This window comes from Diachasma alloeum, unplaced genomic scaffold (assembly GCF_001412515.2).
Source record: "Diachasma alloeum isolate Michigan unplaced genomic scaffold, Dall2.0 Dall_scaffold_00179, whole genome shotgun sequence".
NCBI lineage: Eukaryota > Metazoa > Arthropoda > Insecta > Hymenoptera > Braconidae > Diachasma > Diachasma alloeum.
The window spans coordinates 2,916,886-2,933,630 of record NW_021680345.1 but is presented as its reverse complement, the minus strand read 5'-3'; the positions used below and the strand labels follow the sequence as shown (position 1 = coordinate 2,933,630).

General features: G+C 37.4%; 2 protein-coding genes across 2 annotated transcripts; both read right to left on the bottom strand.

The window, feature by feature from the left end:
• Positions 1 to 4,695: 4,695 nt before the first annotated feature.
• On the bottom strand, positions 4,696 to 9,711 carry LOC107040626 (interaptin). Its single transcript, XM_015260774.1, has 9 exons — positions 9,526 to 9,711; positions 8,736 to 8,899; positions 7,872 to 8,065; positions 7,175 to 7,565; positions 6,966 to 7,077; positions 6,651 to 6,878; positions 6,325 to 6,558; positions 5,410 to 6,225; positions 4,696 to 5,103 (listed from the first exon to the last, which is right to left on the bottom strand). The coding sequence occupies exons 1-9, from the start codon at positions 9,709 to 9,711 to the stop codon at positions 4,696 to 4,698; spliced, it is 2,733 nt and encodes a 910-aa protein (XP_015116260.1).
• A 413-nt stretch (positions 9,712 to 10,124) lies between these two features.
• Positions 10,125 to 16,637, bottom strand: LOC107041261 (restin homolog). The gene is made up of 10 exons (XM_015261734.1): positions 16,458 to 16,637; positions 15,797 to 15,944; positions 15,100 to 15,233; positions 14,845 to 15,038; positions 14,338 to 14,728; positions 14,130 to 14,241; positions 13,815 to 14,042; positions 11,903 to 12,136; positions 11,085 to 11,813; positions 10,125 to 10,999 (listed from the first exon to the last, which is right to left on the bottom strand). Exons 2-10 carry the CDS (start codon positions 15,923 to 15,925, stop codon positions 10,754 to 10,756), a joined length of 2,397 nt encoding a protein of 798 aa, XP_015117220.1. The 5' UTR covers positions 15,926 to 15,944; positions 16,458 to 16,637; the 3' UTR covers positions 10,125 to 10,753.
• Between the last annotated feature and the right edge of the window lie 108 nt (positions 16,638 to 16,745).

Genomic DNA, 16,745 nt, shown 5'->3' with positions numbered 1-16,745 from the left:
TTGAAAACCAGAGTTTGTAGCAGAGATGTCAGACAAGATATGAATGTTTTTTTGGGCTCAAATGAAAGAGCGGCTCGAAAAATGGTATGCTGATTCCTCTAAAGATGGTTTTGAACCAGGGGAGACTCCTAGACCCCACTGCACAATATTGTCACAACTCTGCTTTTCAATTGAAAACAGACATCATCAGACGGACAGTTTAAAACCAGAGTTGTTACAGCATTGTCCAATGGGTTCTAGGAGTCTCCCCTGGTTGGAAAATCATTCTTAGAATCATCTGCACTATATTTCGATACCCGCTCCTGCACTCGGGCCTTATATGAATTTCTGCGTGCGACACGCTGCGTGAGGTAGTGCGAATAGCCACGGCGTTGTTGATTGCCCAGGATGATTATTGAGGCAATCATTGAGTAAAGATAAATATGTCAGAAGACGAATTTCATAGATAATTTTCTGCTCTAATAAAATTATCTCAACATTTTTCTGCAAATTCACTAAACTTCGGGATCATCAACAAATCGATGGAAATTTAATTGTTGATATAATATTATAATTATTTCATTATCTCAACAACTAATGACATAAATAATGCTGAAATTCCTTTCATCATTGAATAATGAGCAAACGATTAAATGAATTTTGAAACTTCAATTTTTGGTTGAGGGATTGCATTAAAAATCAACCCATTTCCATTGTCGAATTTTTTTTTAAATTTCTATTGATTTCATCGAATAATGTCAATAGCCCTTATTCGTACATCTAATTTCGAACGTAAAATCGTTCTTTAAGACACTACCAACACGGAAGGATATGGATGGCTCACGGTATGGATTTTTTCTGAACGATTGTCTTAAGATTGTCTTAATCCTATAACCATTCAGAAAAAATCCCTTGCCTCGTAACAATAAAAAATTATTTTTCCCATCAAACATCTTCGCATATAAAGAATGAATACAATCAAAATTGAATGAAAAAGAATGTGCAAAATGTACTCACTGAATAAAACAGAAAAAAAACATACGATGTAAAACAACAACACGAAAATCGGGAATAAAAGCTTCCCACTTATAATAATTACCTTGAAATGAAAATTTCTCTTCATGTGGGACTTGAACTGCGACGTTTACAGCTGACCGGCCGGCAAAAACTGAGTCCTTCCGCGAGGAAAAGCCTGATGTAAATAACTGAGGTGATCACATGCTCACACGCCAGACAGAAAAAGAATTCGTGTTTCCCTCAACAGTCTTTTTTTAAATGAGATAATTATCTTTCGTCAACTCGTCAAACTTGCTGATTCATCATCGAAGATTCACAATTCAACATTTGAGACACACCAGTGTACAATAAATATTCCACGAACACAATTCCCGATTTTCCCATTCCGAAAATTCACCGATTGCACACTTTTTTTCGAAACTCAACAACAATTTTCATCCGTATTTAAATAACAATTAAATGTCAAAATTGATTCTCACAATCAATTGTTCAGTACACGAAAGGGAGAATTGGCACGACTAGAGATTTATCCCGTGATTTCAACAAGAAACCTCAAGATCTCAACACTTTTCCACTATTAAAAACATATTATTCATCAACGTAGATCCCTGGCACTCGAATTGTCGATCAGAAAAGGAATTATGCCCGCAAGTTCACTATGCCCTCTGGGAAGGCACTACTCTAATGCAACATGAAGATGGCGGCCGCACAACGGAGAAAAACGCGGGAAGAATGGCGGATTGGAGGGAAGGGTTTTACCGCGCACATTTTCACCCGCGAAGCCGGTAGGAAATTACACTGAACACTTATTCTCCACTAATTCACACTCACTATCACACTCATTACAATGAAATTATAAAAAATTATATCGCAAAAAAATATTTTTTTTAACGAAAAAAATCAAAATGGAATTTTTTTTCCCGATCGCTGGTACACTGATAGAACGAACTAGTCGAATCAAACGAGACTTTTTAACTGTTACCACGATTCGTTAACTATTAACGAATCGCGGTAACAGTTAAGAAGCCTCGTTTGGTGCAACTGAATCTTTCCACCTTTTCTATCAGTGTACATTTCCTTTTCTATTTATCCCACGTCACCACATTTTTGGACTTCAGAATTTATCCCCCCTGATGATAATCAGAAATTCGGTAAAATAAAGCACGTATTATATATTTTTCCGAGAGAATTGACACGAAAGACGCCTCTGCGAGACGAGTGATTTCGCGACCGAGGACAGAATGACCGTTGAAGTCAACTAACAGACAAAGAACGGTGGGGGCGGATCGTTCGGGGGGGGGAGGGAGTTACTGCGCCGATTTTTCGCGCAAACAACCGTTGGCAATTTCGAACAAAGGAAAAGGACAAGGTTGTCCTCTCCACATTCTCGATTTTTTCCCATTTTTGACAATTCGATGTTCGGAGACGATGATTGAAGCCAACAAAAAGGTTTCTCGAAAAATAATCACAAAAAAATGAGGAAACGTGTCTGGGAGATCCCAACAAATGAATTTGCTCCGAAAAATCTCGACTCACATGAAAAAACTTTGGGTTCACTCAACTGTAAACACTTTTCGATCACTCACACTTTTCGGGGAATCTGGACGAAAGCATTCCGACCCCGACGAGTACACTCTGAGCCTTGGAGCTCACAGAGTCGAAAATGTCTCTCCGAGCGTCCGGCCACCGTCGCGAACAATAACGGAGTGGCTAGGTGGACGAAAAATGGAAGGAACGGGGGGGCTGTGGGTGGCCGTGATTGGCGGAGGGTTTTTATTGGTTCGTGAGGCCCGAACGACTGTTAGAAAATGAAAAAAAAAATGATTTGATTTTCATAGGTTACGCGAAAGAGTCACTGAACAGAAAAATTAATAAATGAAAGTAAATGATTAAGAAAAATCGTGTTGAACAATAGGAATACTTGTGCCGGGGGAATTGAGAAGTCGGCCGGCCGGCATGACACGGTGAACGAAATCGACTAAAAAACCTTGAAAAATCCTAAATCCTCCACAATAATCACCTTTTTTGGAGTTGACACGAGTAAAAAATTGATGTTGATAAGCACTGGGACTTCAAGTTTACCCAATAATTCACGATTTCGAACATCTAAGTAATGGAAAAATAATTGAATGGAGAAAAATCCACTATTTGGCAGGACACAACGAATGAAAACCATTAAAAAATTATGAGGAAACACTGTCTGGGACATCACGACACATGAGTCTCATCCGAAAAATCTCCAAATCCCAAACACTTCATTGTAAACACTATTCGATCACTCTTAGCTTTCGTGGAATCCCGACAAGGGCATTCCGACCTCGACGAGTACACTCTGAGCCTCGGAGCTCACAAAGTCGAAAATGTCTCTCCGAACGTCCAGCCACCGTCGCGAACAATAACGAAGTGACTAGGCGGACGAAAAATGGAGGGACCGGGGGAGCTCTGAGTGGCCCTGATTGGCGGAGGGTTTTTATTGGTTCGTAAGAACCGAACGACTGTTGGAAAATAAAAAAAAATGATTTGAATTTCACAGGTTACAATGAACAATGGCTGAATAAAAAAATTAATAATTGAAAATAAATGATTCAGAAAAAAGCGTACTGAACAAAAGGAATACTTGTGCCGGGGGAATTGAGAAAATCAGCCAGCCGGCATGACACGGTGAACGAAATCAATTGAAAAACCTTGAAAAATCTCAAATCCTCCACAATAAACATGTTCACGTGATAATCGCCTTTTTTGGAGTTCACACGAGTAAAAAATCACATTTTATTATTAGTAAAAAATTAATTAATCGTTTTATTGATACAAAATGAAACAAACCATACTTATGGAGGAATTACACGATTTATCACACATTTGATGAAAATTAAGAAAATCCTTTTTCTGAAATTTGTTTTGTACTCAAACTATTTCTCACTTCATCAATCTTCATATGATAATAATTAATCCTAGTATTTTCAAGTATATTATTTCTAAATCGATGGCACTGTTCGTGGCATGTTCAATGAAGATCACGAAACAGAAGTTTTCTAAAATTACATTTTTTACTTGAAGTGTTACTCGCTTTGTCAACCTCCACGTCATAATAATTAAATCTCTCATTTTCAAATATTAGTGCTGAATAATATTCATCATAATTACTTTTAAAGTTACACACTAGGGGAGGGTGGGGCAAAATGAACACTTAAGACTTTTTTAAAAATTATTCATAACTCAGAAACAAATTTATGAATTGAGCTTAATTTAGGATTTTTTTGTATGGAAAAAAAAATTGAATTTCATTAACATTTTAACCTGTCATTAACATTTAAAAAAAAGTCAAAAGTGTCCGTGTTACTCCAACCTCCCCTACTTATGGAATGTCGAATAAAAATAGTGAAGAATATCTCAGAAATTCCCTTTGCACCCTCAGCATTACTAACTTCGTTAACTATCACTATAACTAATCCTCCAATTACCCCTCAAGTTATAACACTTCATCCAATATTAATAAAAAAAAATTCCACACCATCATTTTTAGAAGTTCTTTGTGTACTCGAAATGTTACTCACTTAATCAATCTCCGCACCACATTGATCAACCCTCCAGTTGTTCAACAAAATAAAAAGAAAGTCTTTCAAAATCATAATGTTTGATATTGCTCTGAATTGCGTCTCCTATCCAAAGTAAATTAAGAAGCTAATTAACGTAATAACTTCACTTTGGCTGAGATCCCCTGCTCTTGAAAAATTTCCTAGGGCTCTTCGTCGCCAGACCCGTTCGTTTGGTTTGTGCCCTTTCCTGTGATAAATTAGCCAGTATTTTCTGCATACTCCTATCAAACTCATCATCGACAATCATCGCAGAACTGTCGGGGGATGAGCTACGCGGTGGTTCATTAGTTGTGAGATCAGTCGTCTCTGCAGTTGACTTTGGAGTCTGCGGGGGTTTCTGAGGCTGTGACGCCTGGGGCTTGCGAGCTGGCACAGGAGAAACTCTGGGGGACGATGGTACCTTCGGTCTCGATGGTGTCGTTGAAGCCTTCAGGATCGATTTCACTGGTAGTTTGGGGGTCCTTGGTGTTTGGGGTGGCAGCATCTGCTCGAATGTTCCTGGTGGAAAAGTCTGAGGGAAAAAAATAATCTCATGCCAACATTTTTGCACATAAAATTTGAGATCAGAATGGATCGACTTTAAAAAAATCCAGTGCAACGATTTTTGAAGCCTCTTCTGCTTATCAAGTAATGTAATATGATGTCTATGTATATTTTTTTATGTACACTGAGAGCAAAACGACAAAGTTCTCAAACAAGTCTTGCCTGTGCCACCAAAATAGTTTTTTGAAAATTATCAAAACAGAGAGTGCGCCGGAATTAAAAATTTGTGTCCCATTTTCACCCTGTTCTAGTAGTAAGAAATATTGATGCTCACCTCATCTGAACGAATAACAACTTTTTTAGTGGTGTGGGCACTCCCCCAAGAAACAGGGGACAACACCTGTGGATTCTGAAGTGAGTGCTCAAAACTAGCCAGCTTTCTATCGAACTCCAAGCCCTGGGCTTCAAGCTTCCTGGCTTTCTCCTCGAATTCCTGGGCTCTCATGGAGGCCTCCTCGAAGAGCCTCTGCTGCTTCTCGAATCTCTGCTTCTCGGTCTCTTGCAAAGCATAGAATTTCTGCTCGAACTCCTGAGCCCTCTTTTCAGATGCCTCCAGATTCTTCTGGTGCTTCTGAAAGGATTCGCTTCTTGTGAGGAAACGCTGATCGTTAGCCTCTTGGAGCTTGACCTTGGCTGCATCCAATTCCTTCTGCATTTTCCGGATCTTCTCGTTGAAATCAACATCCGCATCGAAGTACTTCTGCTGCAACTCCTCAGCCCTTTGTTCAGCGGTCTTCAGTTTCTTCTCCATTTTCATCAGCTCTTTGTTCTTGGTTTCTAATTGCTGATTCTTCTGGTTCAAGTCCTGGATTATTTGTTCAGATGATTTTAGATTCTCATTGGCTGCCTGGAGCTTGTCTTTCAGTTGCGCGTCTGATTTCGTAATTCTCTTCAATTTCTGTTCTGATGAGTTGATTTGTTTGTTGAGCTTTTCCTTCTCACCGAGATGCTCCTTATTTAGCTCCTGCAGTTCTTCGAGTTTTGAATTCAAATTAGTCAATTCTGCTGTAAAGTTCTCACAGTTTCGCTTGTTAGCTGCCATCTCATTTTGATATTTAACTTCTATTTCTTCATATTTTAATTTCATTCCCTGGAAAAGAAGGAATGTGGATGTTATTGACTAGATTCACAGTTATTTAACAGTAACAATTAGCTTTTGAGCAATTAATCATCTTTATGTAGAGCATACCTGACTCTCAGCCATGAACTGTAGTTGTCTTTCCTCCATTTCCTTATTCAAATGCTCCAGTTGATATTTAAGATCTCCCACTTCGCCTTCTTTGGTTGAACTAATCAAAGTTAATTTATATTTAATGTCTACATTTTCCTTTTGAACTGCTTCAAGTAAGAGATTAGATTTTAACAAATCTACTGAGATAGACTCTCTCTGAGAATCAGCCGCTTTCCACTTGTTTTGAAGCTCCTAAATCACAAATTAATAACAAGTAATTAAGTAAAGGGAATTAGAAAAGTTATTGCACTCTCTATCAATCAATGAAAAAATATTAATATTACCTGTAGTTCTGAAGTTCTCTGTGACAAATTCTCCTGCAGAATCACCAGTTGTCTTCTCAATTCTGTCTCTACTTGACCACACTTCGCCTGTGTCTCTTGTGACTGAAGTTCTTTCTTCACAATCTCCTGTTCTAAGTCACATTTAGCCTCCTCCACACTTGCTAAAACAGCTGCCTTCCTTGATAAGTCGAGTTGAACAGTCTCGAGTTGTTGTGTAAGTTGAGAGATCTAGAAAGAAAATAAAATCATGAATACAATGCATATTAGCACATTAAGCTATCAAGATAATATTCATGAATCTATTCAAATATCAACCTGTTTATTTTTCTCCAGCATTTCACCCTCGCACTTCACCATCTCATCATTCGCACGCTGACAACGAGTAGTTTTCTCAGCCAGTTCAGTCTTTAATTCTTCTACATTTGCTCTGAAACACAAAAAAAATCTCGATAAGAAGTTCTCATTAACAATCAATCAAAGTTTTTCAAAAAGTTCAGACGAGTTGTGAAATATTTCAATCATACTTGTAGTGATCGACAGCCTGCTCGAAACTCTTTATCTCCGCCTCCTTCTCAGCCAACAACCGAAAGACATCGTTCTTTTCATGCTGTAGATTCTTAGACTTCTCCTTCAGCCCTTCAATCTCCTTCAGGAACTTCTGTGTCTCAATCTCATGGAGATGACGTTGCTGATTCAATTTTTCGGTCTCAGCTGCGCACATTAACTCCAATCTCCTTTTTTCTTCACCAACAGTGGCTTCCAGCTCAACGATTCTCTTTTGGAGATGTCTCTCGCCCTCCCCTAGTTCCTGCAGTTTCTTCTTGTAGCTCTCGACCTCAACGTGAAGGATATGATACTTTGGTTTCAATTCAACTAGTTCAGTTTCTTTCTGAGAGAGCTTTTGGAGTTCCTCAGCTGCCGAGGAATAAAGTAATTTGATTATATAATACTAAAATCACTTGATGGGTTGAAGCAAAATTGTAAATAATTTTTTTTCTAGCTGACAAAATTTCTCACAAAAATTGTTTTTTATATTTTCCCCTAAATTCACAGGTCGATGAGCGAATTAGGGTTTCGCATGCATTTTTATATTAGTGATTTTTATATTAGTGAATATGAAAATTCTATGGAAAATAACAGACCCGTTTTTTTCTATTTCTACAAATAACAAAAGAGAATGCCGGCATTGTGACATAAGTGAATCCAAGTTTTCATTTTTACCATATTGACTTCTCTCTTTTGCATATTGTTCTGCCTGAGCCTTCAGAGTCTCATTGTCCGCATAAAGCTTCACGATCACTTCGTTATACTCAGAAGTAAGACGTGTAGTATGACCCTTGCAGTCATCCGCTGTTTCAGTCACGTAATTTATGGTATCAGTGATCCTGTTCATGTAATCCCAAACAACAGTCATTCTGAATAATAGAAACAGACGAAATTGAAATGGATAATGTTTGTTTAGATTTGTTACACATTCTGACATGTGCAAACAAATGTTGTAGGAAAACCTAGCAAATTCATTAGAACATTTTATTCAATTTCTATAGAATTTTCTATGAGTTTTTGGCAGATTCTATTGAAAAATTCCACAGCTTATCTAGCAGTTTTATTTTTAATATAAATATTCAATAGAAATATCCTACAGAAAAAATCAACAGAATGTTTTTTGTATTCATTCTATTGAAATATTCTCTACAATAATTCAGCCCAAATTTTACCAATTTTTCCGTTTTTTTCTTTGATTTTTTTCTAATGAAAAATTGAGTGAAAAAACTTGAAAAATGCATTTCGGGGAATTCTAATAGAAAATGTCTCAATCGAAAAAATTCCATAGAAATATGAAAATTTATTGATTGTCTATAGAATAGTTTCTATTGGACATTTTCTATAAAAAAAACACATGGTAAAGCTTCGGGATTTTTAAACAAAATCGACCTAACTCATCGAATTTTCAACAGAACTTCAAAAAAATTTACTATCGAACTTGCTAGGTTTTTCTATAAAATTTATTGGTGCGTGGAATAATACAAACAAAAGAAGATGATCCACTTGACAAGAATCAGTTCTATTCGTTTCTCTACGTACTTGCTCAACAGATGCTGCTGTTGGCGAGTTTGATTCATTAAATCAACGGTTAGTTTCGCGGTCTTTGCTTCTGATGACGCGAGGTTGATCTGCAGTTTATTGTTGGCTTGTTCCAGAGAAGCACATTTATCTTCGATCTGCTTGATCTTAACAACCTCAGAACTCTGAAGAATAATTCCCAACGATTGATGAATTAGTTGATAATTCAATAACTTCATTCATTTCAAATTTCTGGATTCATGGGTCTTCATTGAAACCAGTAATTGAAAACAGAACACAGAATTGACACGTATCAAAAAATTTCATTGAAAAACCTAGGGTATTCGCCGGAAAATTCGACAGAATATCTACAAAACTTTTTATGAGTTTTTTTCCTGCTCTATTCTATAATATTGTATTTTTAAAATTTATAGAAAACTCAATAGAATTCAATTTTTCTGTATAACTCATTATATTGAAATATTATCTATAGAAATTCCTCGTTTCAAATTTTCGAAGTTTTTTTCTTTGATTTGTCCAATGAAAAGAGGAGAAAAATAGAGCGAAAAAATCTTGGAAAATTCATGTCGAGGAATTAGAATGAAATTATCGATGAAATTGTACATAAAAATGAAATTCCACTGATTTTTTCTACAAAATAGTTTTTATTAAACATTTTTTATTCAATAGAATCGACCTGGAACTAACAGAATGTTCGAAAGAAGTTCAATAGAATTTTCTACTGAATTCACTAGGTTTTTTATCAAATATTTTCGTGCGTGGAAACAAACGAAAAAATGGCGGTCCCTACCTCTTGAGAGAATACTGGAGTGAAATGAGCTTTCGTTTTCCACATATTCACTAATTTCTCTGCGATTGAGCTTGCGGAAGGATCCCCTCGACTCTCCTGTGAAGAGGTTTTCCCTCGAGGCATCTTCTTACTTGGGGTTTCCTCCGGAATCTTCTGATCTGAAGTGTTCTTGCGTCTTCCCTCCATTGTTCTTTCCGTATGATCACTATGGCAAAGACAATTGATTCGATCGGAGTTCCCAAACACGACTGACCTTCTTTGTTCTTGCCGAACCGGGGGAGGTGCTGCTTTATTAATCATGAGGAAAATGCAATTTGCACATTTCACCAATGAGAGGGATGAAATGGAACGCGTGTTTCTTGCATCCAATAAAAATGCATATTCTATTCTCTATTGAATTAGATGATAGAAATTTTGGGAGAGTTCTCTAACGGAAATATAATCACAATGGCCGATGGAACACAGCATGCTGATGAACATTACATTATAAAAATCAACATTTTTCAATGATTTAGTACTCATCATTCAAAATCAATAAACCCTTTTATTAATACAGAACAAGTATTAGTACTGAGATTAAGCTAGTATTTATTAAACAAATAGAGAAATAGTTGAAAATGTGTACTCAAAATTCCACTCAGTTATCGATACTAAATGAAAGAAACATAACTTTGAAATCTGCAACTGTATCTGTCACAGATTAAATGAAAAAATACGAAATGACGACATTTCTCTCAATGTTTTTATGTGAAAAGAGCAAAAAGGAAGATCTTTGACCTGACAATGTCACTTCTGTTGAGATTCTCTATTCTTGAAGAATTCCCTGGCAGTCTTTATGTGAACACCCGCCACCCCAGCCGATCATAAACTATCCTGTGATAATTAGACAGAATTTTCCTGACAATTACAGACCTGCAGATTTTTTTCTTATGTACTTTGTGGAGTTAAAGCACCACTCACTCACTGATACGAAGTGAAATCAACATAACTGTTGAGCCCATAAATAGATATGTCATACATTAAATAAAAAGTACGAAGGTGACAATTAAAAAAAATATGTCTTTAGTTGAAAAGCATGAAAATGAAGTTTTTTGACATGATAATGTCACTTCTGTTGAAATTCTCTACTTTTAAAGAATTTCCGGGCAGTTTTTGTCTGAGTACCTGCGGACTTGGCTCGTCGTGAATCATCCTGCGATGATTTAGACGATATTTTTCTGTCATCCAACTAAAAACTATCTTCCACAATCATTACGAAACTGTCGGGAGATGAGCTACTACGAGGTAGGTCTTCTATCATGGGTTCAGTTTCTTCATTGTTTGACTCTGGAGTCTGTGGAGGTTTCTGCGGCACTGGTACCCGAAACGTAAAAATCGGTATTGAAGAAATTTTTGAGGAAGATGATACCCTCTTCATCGACGATATCTCCAGTGTCTGAGGTACTGACATCTCGACTACTTCCGGAGGGAAAGCCTGAAGAAAAAAGAAATCTCATGACAATATTTTTATAAACAAAACTGGAGAACTGAGTGGAGTAATAATAAACATTCATGATCACCTCATCTGAACAGACAGCAGACAACTTCCTGTTGAAATTCAACCTCTGAACTTGGAGCTCCTTGAATTTCCACTCGAATTCCTGAGCTTTCCTGTTAGCCTCCTCGAGAAGTCTCTGCTGCCTGTCAAATACACGTATCTCATTCTCTTGTCGTGCATGAAGAGCACAGTATTTCTGCTGAAACTCGTGGGCCCTGTTTCCGGATGCCTGCAGATTCTCCTGGTGCTTCTGGCAGGATTGTCTTCTTGTGAGGAAACGCTGATCATTAGTCTCGTGGTGTTTAAGCCTCAGTGCATCCAATTCCTTCTGCATTTTCCTAATCTTCTCGTTGAAATACTTCTGCTGGAACTCCTCAGCCTTTTGTTCAGCAGTCTTCAGTTTTTCCTCCATTTCCATCAGATCTTTGTTCTTTATTTCTAATTGTTGATTCTTCTGGTTCAAGTCCTCGATTGTTTGTTCAGATAATTTTAGATTCTTATTGGCTACCTGGAGCGTCTCTTTCAGTTGTGCATTTGATTTTGTGATGTTTTTCAACTTCTCTTCTGATGAGTTGAACTGTTCATTGAATTTTTCTTTATCTTCGAGATATTGCTTATTGAGTTCCTGCAGTTGTTGGAGCTTTGTATTAAAATTAATCAATTCTGCTGTAAAGTTCTCACAGTTTTGCTTGTTAGCTGCCATCTCATTTTGATATTTAACTTCGATTTCTTCATATTTCAATTTCATTTCCTGGAAAAGAAGGAATGTGGGTGTTATTGACTAGATTCACAGTTAGTTAACAGTCACAATTAGCTTTTGGTCAATTATGTAGAATATACCTGACTCTCAGCGTTGAACTTTAGTTGTCTCTCTTCCATTTGCTTATTCAAATGCTCCAGTTGATATTTAAGAATTTCCACTTCGCCCTCTTTGGTTGAACTGATCAAAGTTAATTCATGTTTAATGTCTACATTTTCCTTTTGAACGGCCTCAACTAAGAGATTAGATTTTAATAAATCTGCTGAGACAGACTCTCTCTGAGAATCAGTCTCTTTCCACTTGTTTTGAAGCTCCTAAATCACAAATTAATAACAAGTAATTAAGTAAAGGTAATTAGAAAAGTTATTGCACTCTCCATCAATGAAAAAATATTAATATTACCTGTAGTTCTGAAGTTCTCTGTGATAAATTCTCCTGCAGAATCGCCAGTTGTCTTCTCAATTCTGTCTCCACTTGACCACACTTCGCCTGTGTCTCTTGTGACTGAAGTTCTTTCATCGCAATCTCCCGTTCTAAGTCACGTTTGGCCTCCTCCACACTTGCTAAAGCAGCTGCCATCCTTGATAAGTCGAGTTGAATAGTCTCAAGTTGTTGTGTAAGTTGAGAGATCTAGAAGGAAAATAAATTCATGAATACAATGCATGTTAACACATTAAGCTATCAAGATAATATTCATGAATCTAATCAAATATCAACCTGTTTATTTTTCTCCAGCATTTCACCCTCGCACTTCACCATCTCGTCATCCGCACGCTGACAACGAGCAGTTTTCTCAGCCAGTTCAGTCTTTAATTCTTCTACATTTACTCTGAAACACAAAAAAATATCAATAAGAAGTTCTCATTAACAATCAATCAAAGTTTTTCAAAAAGTTCAGACGAGTTGTGAAATATTTCAATCATACTTGTAATGATCGACAGCCTGCTCAAAACTCTTTATCTCCGCCTCCTTCTCAGCCACCAACCGAACAACATCGTTCTTTTCATGCTGCAGATTCATAGACTTCTCCTTCAGCTCTTCAATCTCCTTCAGGAACTTCTGTGTCTCAATCTCATGGAGATGACCTTGCTGACTCAATTTCTCGGTCTCAACTGCATACATCGACTCCAATCTCCTTTTCTCTTCACCAGCAGTGGCTTCAAGCTCAAGGATGCTCTTTTGGAGACATCTCTCGCCCTCCCCAAGTCGCTGCAGTTTCTTCTTGCAGCTCTCAATCTCAACGTGGAGGATCTGATACTTTGATTTCACTTCAACAAGTTCCGATTCTTTTTGGGAGAGCTGGTGAACTACCTTAGCTATCAAAGGATGAATATTTTTTTTTATATAACAATAAAATCAATTCATTTTTTTCAACTGATAAAAAATCATGCAACAATTCAATCTATCAGGGAATCAATTTTTTGGTTTTTACCATGTTGGACCTGCTCTTTCGCATGACGTTCTGCCTGAGTCTTCAGAGTTTCATTGTCTGCGCACAGCTTCACCACCACTTGATTATACTGAGAAGTAAGATGCTCATTGTACCCCTGACAGTCTTCCATCGCTTCAGTCACATAATTGATGGTTTCAGTGATGCTCTTCTTGTAATCCCAGACAGTCGTCATTCTGAATAATGAAGATAGAAGATTATCTAGTTGACAACGATTAGTTTGATAAGTCTACTTACTTGTTCATCAGATCACTATTTAGCTTCGCGACCTTGGCTTCTGATAACGCAAGTCTCATCTGCAGATCATTATTGGCTTTTTCGAGACTTGCAAATTTCCCTTCAATCTGTTGGAGCTTAACAGCGTCAGCACTCTGTAGGACAATTCAGGTAGATCCATTGATTAATGAATAATNTCTCTCTGAGAATCAGTCTCTTTCCACTTGTTTTGAAGCTCCTAAATCACAAATTAATAACAAGTAATTAAGTAAAGGGAATTAGAAAAGTTATTGCACTCTCCATCAATGAAAAAATATTAATATTACCTGTAGTTCTGAAGTTCTCTGTGATAAATTCTCCTGCAGAATCGCCAGTTGTCTTCTCAATTCTGTCTCCACTTGACCACACTTCGCCTGTGTCTCTTGTGACTGAAGTTCTTTCATCGCAATCTCCCGTTCTAAGTCACGTTTGGCCTCCTCCACACTTGCTAAAGCAGCTGCCATCCTTGATAAGTCGAGTTGAATAGTCTCAAGTTGTTGTGTAAGTTGAGAGATCTAGAAGGAAAATAAATTCATGAATACAATGCATGTTAACACATTAAGCTATCAAGATAATATTCATGAATCTAATCAAATATCAACCTGTTTATTTTTCTCCAGCATTTCACCCTCGCACTTCACCATCTCGTCATCCGCACGCTGACAACGAGCAGTTTTCTCAGCCAGTTCAGTCTTTAATTCTTCTACATTTACTCTGAAACACAAAAAAATATCAATAAGAAGTTCTCATTAACAATCAATCAAAGTTTTTCAAAAAGTTCAGACGAGTTGTGAAATATTTCAATCATACTTGTAATGATCGACAGCCTGCTCAAAACTCTTTATCTCCGCCTCCTTCTCAGCCACCAACCGAACAACATCGTTCTTTTCATGCTGCAGATTCATAGACTTCTCCTTCAGCTCTTCAATCTCCTTCAGGAACTTCTGTGTCTCAATCTCATGGAGATGACCTTGCTGACTCAATTTCTCGGTCTCAACTGCACACATCGACTCCAATCTCCTTTTCTCTTCACCAGCAGTGGCTTCAAGCTCAAGGATGCTCTTTTGGAGACATCTCTCGCCCTCCCCAAGTCGCTGCAGTTTCTTCTTGCAGCTCTCAATCTCAACGTGGAGGATCTGATACTTTGATTTCACTTCAACAAGTTCCGATTCTTTTTGGGAGAGCTGGTGAACTACCTTAGCTATCAAAGGATGAATATTTTTTTTTATATAACAATAAAATCAATTCATTTTTTTCAACTGATAAAAAATCATGCAACAATTCAATCTATCAGGGAATCAATTTTTTGGTTTTTACCATGTTGGACCTGCTCTTTCGCATGACGTTCTGCCTGAGTCTTCAGAGTTTCATTGTCTGCGCACAGCTTCACCACCACTTGATTATACTGAGAAGTAAGATGCTCATTGTACCCCTGACAGTCTTCCATCGCTTCAGTCACATAATTGATGGTTTCAGTGATGCTCTTCTTGTAATCCCAGACAGTCGTCATTCTGAATAATGAAGATAGAAGATTATCTAGTTGACAACGATTAGTTTGATAAGTCTACTTACTTGTTCATCAGATCACTATTTAGCTTCGCGACCTTGGCTTCTGATAACGCAAGTCTCATCTGCAGATCATTATTGGCTTTTTCGAGACTTGCAAATTTCCCTTCAATCTGTTGGAGCTTAACAGCGTCAGCACTCTGTAGGACAATTCAGGTAGATCCATTGATTAATGAATAATCAAATCAGTAGCGAAGTGGTAAAAGGAGATGAGTCAATTTTGACTATTGACCAGTTTTCAATCAATATCTCGGAATCTATGGGAGATAGCGAAATTTTCGTAATTACATTTGTTGTAGCACTTAATCGGCTCCACAAAAAACGTTGTAACAAAAATTTCGCTATCTCCCTTAGATTCCGAGATATTGATTGAAAACTGGTCAATAGTCAAAATTGACTTATCTCCCTTTACTATTTCGCTGTTGAAATAATTAAATCCCTTTCAAATTCATTTTTTCCTGATTATTCAACAAATTGCGAATGTGAAATGGGATAATTTTCTCTCGTGAAAAGTAGAATTCTTCCCCTTCCTGACACCTCTAAACTGAGCTGAATTGATAACTTTACTTTTGACCCATGAATAGTCAAAAAAGGAAAGTTTCCTTGGTGTCCCAACCTTTCCAGCAAAACGGGGACAAGATAAAAATGATAGTTCGTAAGTAATTACTGCAGGGACATTGATTCCTACTTCCCAAATACTCACTAATTTGTCAGCAATTGAGTTTGAGGGAAACTCCCCTTGACTCTCCTGTTCAGCGGTATTTCGTCGTCGCATCTTTTTATACGGAGACTGCTCTGGTAGATCTGAGATGCCCCTGCGTCTCCCAATCATTGTTCGTTCTGTTTAATTGCTATAACAAGGAGAATTAGAGGAGAGTGGGGTAAAACGGCCTCTTTTGATTTTTTCAAAAATGTTAACAGCTCATTCAATTTCAAATAAAATGAAATAATTTTTTTTCCATAGAAACTACGCTTCTTCCCGTTTAAAATGCGCCTAGACTGATCTCAATTAATGAATTTGTTTCTGAGTTATGAGTATCACAAAAAAAGTCAAAAGGGGTCGTTTTATCCCACTCTCCCTTAATCATTCAATGTTCCAGAAGACAACTGAATTCCTTCGGTTTTGCAGAACTATTGAAGGTCTTTCGAGAAAAACAATGCAAATTGTGCATTTTATTATTGCTCGAGCAGAACTCAATCCTTGTTATTCTATCAAACCCTACAAACTTCTTTATTTACATTAATACTGTGTCACCCAGAAAAAAACGTCAATGGAGTTCGCTAAGTAGCGAGCAACAACCCACTATAAATTTACAAAAAAATGTCCTATTTTTCCATGCAAGACAATCAAAACAAATACATACCTGCGCCACGTGAAAATGATAAACAATGTCCGAGACAAAGAACCTCCCCAAATAATTATCAACAACCCATTAACTCTCAACAAACCTCACTCCACTCCCTTCTTCTCTCAAAAACGGTAAAAACACCGAAGAATACTAGAGTCTAAAAACCCCAAAGGGCAGAAGTAAACAGACGACAGCTCTGTCTCTCATTCAAATCAGCAATGACTGCTGGCTCGTGTCAACTAGACTTTGACAAGTGGCGACATCACCCGGAGTTGAAGGCAACTCCCCCTAACGTCAATGGAA

Excerpts from the sequence above, each read along its gene's own strand:
- LOC107040626 (XM_015260774.1), bottom strand. The coding sequence starts at position 9,711 with ATGGAGGGAAGACGCAAGAACACTTCAGATCAGAAGATTCCGGAGGAA. Across the intron at positions 7,566-7,871 it reads AAAAGAGAGAAGTCAATATG|CTGAGGAACTCCAAAAGCTC; the intron begins GTAAAAATGAAA and ends ATTCCTCGGCAG. Across the intron at positions 6,559-6,650 it reads AGAGAACTTCAGAACTACAG|GAGCTTCAAAACAAGTGGAA; the intron begins GTAATATTAATA and ends TTTGTGATTTAG.
- LOC107041261 (XM_015261734.1), bottom strand. The coding sequence starts at position 15,925 with ATGATTGGGAGACGCAGGGGCATCTCAGATCTACCAGAGCAGTCTCCG. Across the intron at positions 15,234-15,796 it reads ACTCAATTGCTGACAAATTA|AGTGCTGACGCTGTTAAGCT; the intron begins GTGAGTATTTGG and ends ATTGTCCTACAG. Across the intron at positions 14,242-14,337 it reads CAGGCTGTCGATCATTACAA|AGTAAATGTAGAAGAATTAA; the intron begins GTATGATTGAAA and ends TTTGTGTTTCAG.